This window comes from Zonotrichia albicollis, chromosome 1 (assembly GCF_047830755.1).
Source record: "Zonotrichia albicollis isolate bZonAlb1 chromosome 1, bZonAlb1.hap1, whole genome shotgun sequence".
Lineage (NCBI taxonomy): Eukaryota > Metazoa > Chordata > Aves > Passeriformes > Passerellidae > Zonotrichia > Zonotrichia albicollis.
The window spans coordinates 155,171,869-155,182,767 of NC_133819.1; the positions used below are offsets into that span (position 1 = coordinate 155,171,869).

The 10,899-nt window shown below is 53.7% G+C and overlaps 2 protein-coding genes across 7 annotated transcripts in view; one reads left to right on the forward strand and one right to left on the reverse strand.

The window, feature by feature from the left end:
• ADCK5 (aarF domain containing kinase 5) overlaps window positions 1-5,791 on the forward strand; it is a 38,388-nt gene extending 32,597 nt beyond the window's left edge. For 5 of the 6 annotated variants that reach the window (XM_074558700.1, XM_074558713.1, XM_074558719.1 and 2 more), the window contains 2 exons: window positions 3,227-3,328; window positions 5,208-5,791. In XM_074558700.1, coding sequence (XP_074414801.1) covers window positions 3,227-3,328; window positions 5,208-5,331 — 226 coding nt within the window. In that variant the 3' untranslated portion in view covers window positions 5,332-5,791. The remainder of the gene's footprint in view (window positions 1-3,226; window positions 3,329-5,207) is intronic. The other variant, XM_074558708.1, reaches the window with a different exon arrangement.
• A 375-nt stretch (window positions 5,792-6,166) lies between these two features.
• Window positions 6,167-9,424, reverse strand: LOC141727196 (uncharacterized). Its single transcript, XM_074533539.1, has 6 exons — window positions 9,401-9,424; window positions 9,087-9,286; window positions 8,896-9,054; window positions 8,668-8,802; window positions 7,384-7,885; window positions 6,167-6,199 (listed from the first exon to the last, which is right to left on the reverse strand). The coding sequence occupies exons 1-6, from the start codon at window positions 9,422-9,424 to the stop codon at window positions 6,167-6,169; spliced, it is 1,053 nt and encodes a 350-aa protein (XP_074389640.1).
• Window positions 9,425-10,899: the final 1,475 nt, after the last annotated feature.

Below are 10,899 nucleotides of genomic sequence, written 5' to 3' on the forward strand. Positions count from 1 at the left end.
CCAGGTGTGCCCAGGTGTGTCTGTGTGCCTGTATGTGTGAGTGCCAGGAGTGTGCCCAGGTGTGCCCAGGTGTGTTTGTGTCTGTATGTGTGTGTGCCCAGGTGTGCCCAGGTGTGTTTGTGTGTGTATGTGTGAGTGCCAGGTGTGCCCAGGTGTGCTCAGGTGAGCGCTGCTCGTGTTCCGCAACATCAACACCGTCCGCAGCGTCCACGGGGCGCTGGGCGCACCTGCGGACAGGTACGGCATCATGGCCCGCAGGTGAGACACGTGTGTGTGTGCCAGCTGTGCCCAGGTGGTGTCTGTAAATGTGTATGTGCCAGGTGTGCCCAGGTATGTCTGGGTGTCTGTATGTGTCTGTATATGTGTGTAAATGTGTGCCCAGGTGTGTCTGCGTGTCTGTATGTGTGAGTCCCAGGTGTGCCCAGGTGTGTCTGTGTGGCAGTGTATGTGTGAGTGCCAGGTGTGCCCAGGTGTGCCCAGGTGTGCCCAGGTGTGCCCAGGTGAGCGCTGCTCGTGTTCCGCAACATCAACACCGTCCGGAGTGTCCACAGGGCGCTGGGCGCACCTGCGGACAGGTACGGCATCATGGCCCGCAGGTGAGTCTGTGCCCAGGTGTGCCAGGTGTGTCTGTGTGCCTGTATGTGTGTGTAAATGTGTGTCTCAGGTGTGTCTGGGTGTCTGTATGTGTGAGTGCCAGGGTGTGCCCAGGTGTGCCCAGGTGAGCGCTGCTCGTGTTCCGCAACATCAACACGGTCAGGAGTGTCCACGGGGCGCTGGGCGCACCTGCGGACAGGTACGGCATCATGGCCCGCAGGTGAGACACGTGTGTGTGTGCCAGCTGTGCCCGGGTGTGTCTGGGGTGTCAGTGTATGAGAGTGCCAGGTGCGCCCAGGTGTACGTGTGTGTCTGTATATGTGTGTAAATGTGTGTCTCAGGTGTGCCCAGGTGTGCCTGTGTGTCTGTATATGTATGTAAATGTTAGTGTATGAGTGTGCCAGGTGTGCCCAGGTGTGTCTGTGTGTCTGTATGTGTGTGTGTGTAAATGTGTGTCTCAGGTGTGTCTGTGTGTCTGTATGTGTGTGTGTGTAAATGTGTGTCTCAGGTGTGTCTGTGTATGTAAATGTATGTAAGTATGCGCCCCAGGTGTGTCCAGGTGTGTCTGTATGTGTGAGTGACAGGTGTGCCCAGGTGCGCCCAGGTGTGTCTGTGTGCCTGTATATGTGTGTAAATGTGTGTCTCAGGTGTGCCCAGGTGTGCCCAGGTGTGCCCAGGCATGTCTGTGTGTGTATGTAAATGTATGTAAATGTGTGTGCCCAGGTGTGCCCAGGTGTGTCTGTGTGTCAGTGTATGTGTGTGCCAGGTGTGCCCAGATGTGTCTGTATATGTGTGCCCAGGTGAGCTCAGGTGACCTTTGGGGGGTTTGGGGGTCACCCAGGTGAGCTCTGGGTGTTTTTGGGGTCACCCAGGTGCCCCAGGTGGGCTCTGGGTGTTTTTGGGGTCACTCAGGTGTGCCCAGGTGAGCTCAGGTGATCCTGGGCATGCCCAGGTGTGCCCAGGTGAGCTCTGGGGGGTGTCGGGGTCACCCAGGTGTGCCCAGGTGAGCTCTGGGGGGTTTGGGGGTCACCCAGGTGCCCCCAGGTGAGCTCTGGGTGTGTTTGGGGTCACCCAGGTGTGCCCAGGTGCCCCAGGTGCCCCCAGGTGAGCTCTGGGTGTTTTTGGGGGTCACTCAGGTGCCCCCAGGTGCCCCAGGTGCCCCCAGGTGGGCTCTGGGTGTTTTTGGGGTCACCCAGGTGTGCCCAGGTGGGCTCTGGGTGTGTTTGGGGTCACCCAGGTGCCCCAGGTGTGCCCAGGTGAGCTCTGGGGGGTTTGGGGGTCACCCAGGTGTGCCCAGGTGGGCTCTGGGTGTTTTTGGGGGTCACTCAGGTGCCCCCAGGTGCCCCCAGGTGCCCCCAGGTGTGTCCAGGTGAGCTCTGGGTGTTTTGGGGGTCACCCAGGTGCCCCCAGGTGCCCCAGGTGCCCCCAGGTGAGCTCTGGGTGTTTTTGGGGGTCACCCAGGTGCCCCCAGGTGTGCCCAGGTGGGCTCTGGGGGGTGTCGGGGTCACTCAGGTGCCCCAGGTGGGCTCTGGGTGTTTTTGGGGTCACTCAGGTGCCCCCAGGTGAGCTCTGGGGGGTGTTGGGGGTCACTCAGGTGCCCCCAGGTGAGCTCTGGGGGGTTTGGGGGTCACCCAGGTGTGCCCAGGTGGGTTCTGGGGGGTTTGGGGGTCACCCAGGTGTGCCCAGGTGGGCTCTGGGTGTTTTTGGGGTCACTCAGGTGCCCCCAGGTGAGCTCTGGGTGTTTTTGGGGTCACCCAGGTGTGCCCAGGTGGGCTCTGGGGGGTGTCGGGGTCACCCAGGTGTGCCCAGGTGGGCTCTGGGTGTTTTTGGGGTCACCCAGGTGCGCCCAGGTGAGCTCTGGGTGTTTTTGGGGGTCACCCAGGTGCCCCAGGTGTGCCCAGGTGGGCTCTGGGTGTTTTTGGGGTCACTCAGGTGCCCCCAGGTGGGCTCTGGGGGGTGTGGGGGTCACCCAAGTGCCCCCAGGTGAGCTCTGGGTGTTTTTGGGGGTCACCCAGGTGCCCCAGGTGTGCCCAGGTGGGCTCTGGGTGTTTTTGGGGGTCACTCAGGTGCCCCCAGGTGCCCCAGGTGCCCCCAGGTGGGCTCTGGGTGTTTTTTGGGGTCACTCAGGTGCCCCCAGGTGAGCTCTGGGGGGTGTCGGGGTCACCCAGGTGCCCCCAGGTGAGCTCTGGGTGTTTTTGGGGGGTCACCCAGGTGCCCCCAGGTGAGCTCTGGGTGTTTTTGGGGGTCACCCAGGTGTGCCCAGGTGGGCTCTGGGTGTTTTTGGGGTCACTCAGGTTGCCCCAGGTGTGCCCAGGTGAGCTCTGGGTGTTTTTGGGGGTCACCCAGGTGCCCCAGGTGTGCCCAGATGAGCTCTGGGGGGTTTGGGGGTCACCCAGGTGTGCCCAGGTGGGCTCTGGGTGTGTTTGGGGGTCACTCAGGTGCCCCCAGGTGTGCCCAGGTGAGCTCTGGGTGTTTTTGGGTCACCCAGGTGTGCCCAGGTGAGCTCTGGGTGTTTTTGGGGGTCACCCAGGTGCCCCCAGGTGCCCCCAGGTGTGCCCAGGTGGGCTCTGGGTGTGTTTGGGGTCACTCAGGTGCCCCCAGGTGCCCCAGGTACCCCCATTCCCTCCCCCAGCGCCGTGCGGAGCTGGAGCCGCCTCCGGGGGGGCCCCGCGCGGTCGCTGCGGCAGCGGCTGCACCTGGGCTGGGAGCGGCTGCGCTTCGAGATGGCGCTGAGGTGAGGGCGGGGCTAACGGGGGGCGGGGCATGGGGGAGGGGGCGGGGCTAGGGTGAGGGGGTGGGGCTGGGGGAGGGTGAGGGGCGGGGCTGGGAGCGGCTGCGCTTCGAGATGGCGCTGAGGTGAGGGCGGGGCTAGCGGGAGGGGCGGGGCATGGGGGAGGGGGCGGGGCTAGGGGGAGGGGCGGGGCTGGGGGAGGGTGAGGGGCGGGGCTAAGGGGGGAGGGTGAGGGGCGGGGCTGGGAGCGGCTGCGCTTCGAGATGGTGCTGAGGTGAGGGCGGGGCTAACGGGAGGGGCGGGGCTAAGGGAGGGGGCGGGGCTAAGGGGGGAGGGGGAGGGGCGGGGCTAAGGGGGAGGGGCATGGAGCCTCCTCCATGCCCCTCCCCCTTAGCCCCGCCCCTCCCCCTCCCCCCTTAGCTGAGGTGAGGGGGCTGAGGTGAGGGGGCGGGGCAAAGGGGCTGAGGTGAGGGGCGGGGCTGGGGGGGAGGCACTGAGGTGAGGGGGCAGGGCTGGGGGGCGGGGCTAGGGTGAGGGGCGGGGCTAAGGGGGGAGGGTGAGGGGCGGGGCTGGGGGAGAGGCATGGAGGAGGGGCTGAGGTGAAGGGGCGGGGCAAAGGGGCATGGGGGAGGGGGCGGGGCAGAGGGGGCTGAGGTGAGGGGGCGGGGCAAAGGCGTTCAGATGAGGAGGCGGGCTAAGGGGGAGGAGCGGGGCTAAGGGGGAGGGGCGGGGCTAAGGGGGAGGGGCACAGGTGTGGGGTAGGGGCTCAGGTGAGGGGGGTGGGGCTAAGGGGGGAGGGTGAGGGGCGGGGCTAAGGGGGAGAGGCATGGAGGAGGGGCTGGGAGGGGCTCGGGTGTTTGAGGGCTCAGGTGTGGGGGGAGGGGCTCGGGTGGGAGGGGGAGGGGTTCAGGTGTGGGGGGAGGGGCTCAGGTGTGAGACGGGTTCAGGTGTGGGGGAGGGGAAAAGGGGGAGGGGCTGGGGAAGGGGGAAGGGCGGAGGGAGGAGTTTAGGTGTGGGGGGGTTCAGAGTGGGGGAGGGGCTTGGGTGGAGAATCGGGCCGAGGGGGGGAGGGGCTTAAGAGGGAGGGGGAGGGGTTCGGGTTAGGGGGAGGGGCACGGGGGGGAGGGGTTGGGGAAGGGCAAAGGGGGGAGGGGCTCAGGTGTGGGAGGGGGGTTGAGGAGGGGGATGTGTGTGCGACCCCCCCCGTCAGGTGTGTGTGACCCCCAGGTGACCCCACCTGTCCCCCCAGATGTGTCTGACCCCTCCCCAGGTGTGTGACCCCCCCCAGGTGTCTGTGTGACTTCAGGTGACCCCACCTGTCCCCAGGTGACCCCCCCCCCCAGGTGTGTGTGTGACCCCCAGGTGACCCCAGGTGCCCCCCTTTCCCCCCCCCCAGATGTGTGTGACCCCCCCCCCAGGTGTTTGGGTGACCCCCAGATGACCCCCAGATGACCCCCGGTGACCCCAGGTGTGCGTGACCCTCAGGTGACCCCAGGTGCCCCCCTTGTCCCCCCCCCCCTCTTGTCCCCCCCCCCAGGTGTGTGGGTGACCCCCAGGTGACCCCACCTGTCCGCAGGTGACCCCAGGTGACCCCAGGTGTGTGTGTGACCCCAGGTGACCCCGGCCCTCCCTGTCCCCCCCCCCCCAGGTGTGTGTGTGACCCCAGGTGACCCCGCCCGCCTCCCTGTCCCCCCCCCCCCCCCCCCCAGGTGTGTGTGTGACCCCCAGATGACCCCCCCAGGTGACCCCAGGTGACCCCAGGTGTGTGTGTGACCCCAGATGACCCCCCCAGGTGACCCCAGGTGTGTGTGTGACCCCAGATGACCCCCCCAGGTGACCCCAGGTGACCCCAGGTGACCCCTGTCCCCCCTGCCCCCCCCAGGCTGGAGTGGCTCCGCTTCCGGGGTGGCGGCGGCTGCGCTGCGGCTGCGGAGCCGCTGGGGGGCGCTGCCGGGCGGGGCGCACCTGCAGCAGCTGCTGCGCGCCTGAGCCCCAAAAACGGCTGAAAACGACCCAAAAACCGACTGGGAACACCCCGAAAACCGGCCGGGAATGCTGAAAATACCCGAAAAAAAACGGCTGAAATAACCCAAAACCGGCTGAAAACGACCCAAAAACCGACTGGGAACACCCCGAAACCGGCCGGGAATGCTGAAAATACCTGAAAAAACGGCTGAAATAACCCAAAAACGGCGAAAACGACCCAAAACCGGCAGAAAACGACCCAAAAATCGACTGAGAACACCCTGAAACCGGCCGGGAATGCTGAAAATACCCGAAAAAAACGGCTGAAATAACCAAAAAACGGCTGAAAACGACCCAAAAATCCACTGGGAACACCCCGAAACCGGCCGGGAATGCTGAAAATACCGAAAAAACGGCTGAAATAACCCAAAAACGGCGGGAAACCACCCAAAAACGGCAGAAAACGACCCAAAAACGGCAGAAAACGACCAAAAACCGACTGGGAACCACCCCGAAACCGGGAAGCTGGGAGATGCTGAGGGTGAAAAATACCCGAAAAAACGGCTGAAAACGACCCAAAAACGGCTGAAAACGACCCAAAAATGGCAGAAAACGACCCAAAAACCGACTGGGAACACCCCGAAACCGGCCGGGAATGCTGAAAATACCCGAAATAACAGCGGAAATAACCCAAAAACGGCTAAAAACGACCCAAAAACGGCAGAAAACGACCCAAAAATCGACTGGGAACGCCCCGAAACCGGCCGGGAATGCCGAAAGTACCCGAAATAACAGCGGAAATAACCCAAAAACGGTGGAAAACGACCCAAAAACGGCGGGAAACCACCCAAAAAATGGCAGAAAACGACCCAAAAATCACTGGGAACACCCCGAAACCGGCCGGGAATACTGAAAATACCCCAAAAAACGGCTGAAATAACCCGGGAAAAAAAAAACGGCTGAAAAAACGGCGGGAAACGACCCAAAAACGGCAGAAAACGACCCAAAAATCGACTGGGAACACCCCGAAACCGGCCAGGAATGCCGAAAATACCTGAAAAAACGGCGGAAATAACCCAAAAAACGGCTGAAAACGACCCAAAAACGGCAGAAAACGACCCAAAAATCGACTGGGAACACCCCGAAACCGGCCAGGAATACTGAAAATACCCGAAAAAACGGCTGAAATAACCCAAAAAACGGCTGAAAACGACCCAAAAACGGCTGAAAACGACCCAAAAACGGCGGGAAACCACCCAAAAACGGCGGGAAACCACCCAAAAACGGCAGAAAACGACCCAAAAATCGACTGGGAACACCCCGAAACCGGCCGGGAATGCTGAAAATACCCGAAAAAACGGCTGAAATAACCCAAAAACGGCTGAAATAACCCAAAAAAACGGCTGAAAACGACCCAAAAATCGACTGGGAACGCCCTGAAACCGGCCGGGAATGCTGAAAATACCCGAAAAAAATGGCGGAAATAACCCAAAAACGGTGGAAAACCACCCAAAAACGGCGGAAAACGACCCAAAAACGGCTGAAAACAACCCAAAAATCGACTGGGAACACCCCGAAACCGGCCAGGAATACTGAAAATACCCGAAAAAAACGGCTGAAATAACCCAAAAACGGCGGAAAACGACCCAAAAACGGCGGGAAACCACCCAAAAACGGCAGAAAATGACCCAAAAACGGCAGAAAATGACCCAAAACTGGCCGGGAATGCTGAAAATAACCTGAAAATCAGATGGAAACAGCCAAAATTACCCCCAAAACCGGCCGGGAATGCTGAAAATACCCCAAAAATCGGATGGAAACACCCCAAAACCGGCCAGGAATGCTGTAAATACCCCAAAAAACGGCTGAAATAACCCAAAAATCGACTGGGAATGCTGAAAATACCCAAAAAAACGGCGGAAATAACCCAAAAAACGGCTGAAAACAACCCAAAAATCGACTGGGAACACCCCAAAACCAGCGGGGAATGCCAAAAATACCCGAAATTTGGATGGAAACACCTGAAAATACCCCAAAAATGGGATGGGAATGCTGAAAATACCCCAAAAATTGGATGGGAATGGTGAAAATACCCCAAAAATTGGCTGGAAATGCTGAAAATAACCCAAAAAATGAATGGGAATCCTGAAAATACCCCAAAAATGGATGGGAATGCTTAAAATAACCCAAAAATGGATGAAAACGCTGAAAATACCCCAAAAAAATGGATTTGAAACACCCAAAAATACCACAAAACCTGCTGGAAATACCAGAAAATGCCCAAAAATTGAATGGAAACACCTGAAAATACCCCAAAAATGGGATGGGAACACCTGAGAGTGTCTGAAAAACAACAGGAAAGACCCAAAACAGCCAAAAATTACCCCAAAAATTGGATGGGAAAACCGGAAAATACCCCAAAAATTGGATGGGAATCCTGAAAATAACCCAAAAAATTGATAGGAATGCTGAAAATAACCCAAAAATGGATGAAAACGCTGAAAATACCCCAAAAAAATGGATTTGGAACACCCAAAAATACCACAAAATCTGCTGGAAATACCAGAAAATGCCCCAAAAATTGAATGGAAACACCTGAAAATACCCCAAAATTGGGATGGGAACACCAGAAAATACCCCAAAAATGGGATGGGAACACCTGAGAGTGTCTGAAAAACAACAGGAAAGACCCAAACCAGCCAAAAATTACCCCAAAAATTGGATGGGAATGCAGAAAATAACCCAAAAAATTGATAGGAATGCTGAAAATAACCCAAAAATTGGATGAAAACGCTGAAAATACCCCAAAAATTGGCCTGGGAACATCTGACAAGATCTGAAAAATCAAAAACACCCAAAAATACCCCAAAAAACCCCAAAAAAACCATCTGGGAACACCTGAAAATGCCCCAAAAATCAGATGGGAATCCTGAAAATACCCCAAAAAACACTTGGAAGTATCTGAAAATAACCCCAAAATTGGATGGAAATACCAGAAAATGCCCCAAAAATGGGATGGGAACACCTGAGAATATCTGAAAAACAACAGGAAAGACCCAAAACACAAAAATTGCCCCAAAAATTGGATGGGAAAACCGGAAAATACCCCAAAAATCGGCTGGGAATGCTGAAAATAACCCAAAAAAAAAAAAATCCACCAAAAAACAACCCCAAAAATCGGCTGGGAACACTGAAAATACCCCAAAAAATGAATGGGAATCCTGAAAATACCCCAAAAAATTGATAGGAATGCTTAAAATAACCCAAAAATGGATGGGAATGGTGAAAATAACCCAAAAATGGATGAAAACGCTGAAAATACCCCAAAAAAAAGAATTTGGAACACCCAAAAATACCACAAAATCTGCTGGAAATACCAGAAAATACCCCAAAAATGGGATGGGAACACCTGAGAGTGTCTGAAAAACAACAGGAAAGACCCAAAACAGCCAAAAATTACCCCAAAAATTGGATGGGAAAACCGGAAAATACCCCAAAAATGGATGGGAATGCTGAAAATAACCCAAAAAAATAAAATCCACCAAAAACCAACCCAAAAATCGGCTGGGAACACTGAAAATACCCCAAAAATTGGATGGGAAAACCGGAAAATACCCCAAAAATGGATGGGAATGGTGAAAATAACCCAAAAAATGGATGAAAACGCTGAAAATACCCCCAAAAAAATGGATTTGGAACACCCAAAAATACCACAAAATCTGCTGGAAATACCAGAAAATGCCCCAAAAATTGGATGGAAACACCTGAAAATACCCCAAAAATTGAATGGAAATACCTGAAAATACCCCAAAAATGGGATGGGAACACCTGAGAGTGTCTGAAAAACAACAGGAAAGACCCAAAACAGCCAAAAATTGCCTCAAAAATTGGATGGGAAAACCGGAAAATACCCCAAAAAATTGGATGGGAATGGTGAAAATAACCCAAAAAACACTTGGAAGGACCTGAAAGTACCCCAAAAATTGGCTGGGAATGCTGAAAATAACCCAAAAATTGGATGGGAATGGTGAAAATACCCCAAAAAATGGCCTGGGAACATCTGACAAGATCTGAAAAATCAAAAAACACCCAAAAATACCCCAAAAAAACCCAAAAAAACCCCAAAAAAACCATCTGGGAACACCTGAAAATGCCCCAAAAATCAGATGGGAATCCTGGAAATACCCCAAAAAATGAATGGGAATGCTGAAAATACCCCCAAAAAATTGATAGGAATGCTTAAAATAACCCAAAAATCGGATGGGAATGGTGAAAATAACCCAAAAATGGATGAAAACGCTGAAAATACCCCAAAAAAATGGATTTGGAACACTCAAAAATACCACAAAATCTGCTGGAAATACCAGAAAATGCCCCAAAAATTGGATGGGAACACCTGAGAGTGTCTGAAAAACAACAGGAAAGACCCAAAACAGCCAAAAATTACCCCAAAAATTGGATGGGAAAACCGGAAAATACCCCAAAAATGGATGGGAATCCTGGAAATAACCCAAAAATGGATGAAAACGCTGAAAATACCCCAAAAAAATGGATTTGGAACACTCAAAAATACCACAAAATCTGCTGGAAATACCAGAAAATGCCCCAAAAATTGGATGGGAACACCTGAGAGTGTCTGAAAAACAACAGGAAAGACCCAAAACAGCCAAAAATTACCCCAAAAATTGGATGGGAAAACCGGAAGGGAATGCTGAAAATACCCCAAAAAATTGATAGGAATGCTTAAAATAACCCAAAAATGGATGAAAACGCTGAAAATACCCCAAAAAAATGGATTTGGAACACCCAAAAATACCACAAAATCTGCTGGAAATACCAGAAAATGCCCCAAAAATTGAATAGAAATACCTGAAAATACCCCAAAAATTGGATGGGAACACCTGAGAGTGTCTGAAAAACAACAGGAAAGACCCAAAACAGCCAAAAATTACCCCAAAAATTGGATGGGAAAACTGGAAAATACCCCAAAAATTGGATGGAAACACCTGAAAATGCCCCAAAAATGGATGGGAATCCTGAAAATACCCCAAAAAACACTTGGAAGTACCTGAAAATACCCCAAAAATTGATGAAAACGCTGAAAATACCCCAAAAAAATGGATTTGGAACACCCAAAAATACCACAAAATCTGCTGGAAATACCAGAAAATGCCCCAAAAATTGGATGGAAATACCAGAAAATACCCCAAAAATTGGATGGAAACACCTGAGAGTGTCTGAAAAACAACAGGAAAGACCCAAAACAGCCAAAAATTGCCCCAAAAATTGGATGGGAAAACCGGAAAATAACCCAAAAATGGATGGGAATGGTGAAAATAACCCAAAAATGGATGAAAACGCTGAAAATACCCCCAAAAAAATGGATTTGGAACACCCAAAAATACCACAAAATCTGCTGGAAATACCAGAAAATGCCCCAAAAATTGAATGGAAACACCTGAAAATACCCCAAAAATCACTTGGGAACACCCAAAAGAAGCAAAATTCAGCCAAAAAAACAGAAAAAAATGTCTGAAAACCACCAAAAATATGTGAAAAAAGACAAAAAACACCAAAAAAACGCAATAAAATAAATTCCCAAAATTGGG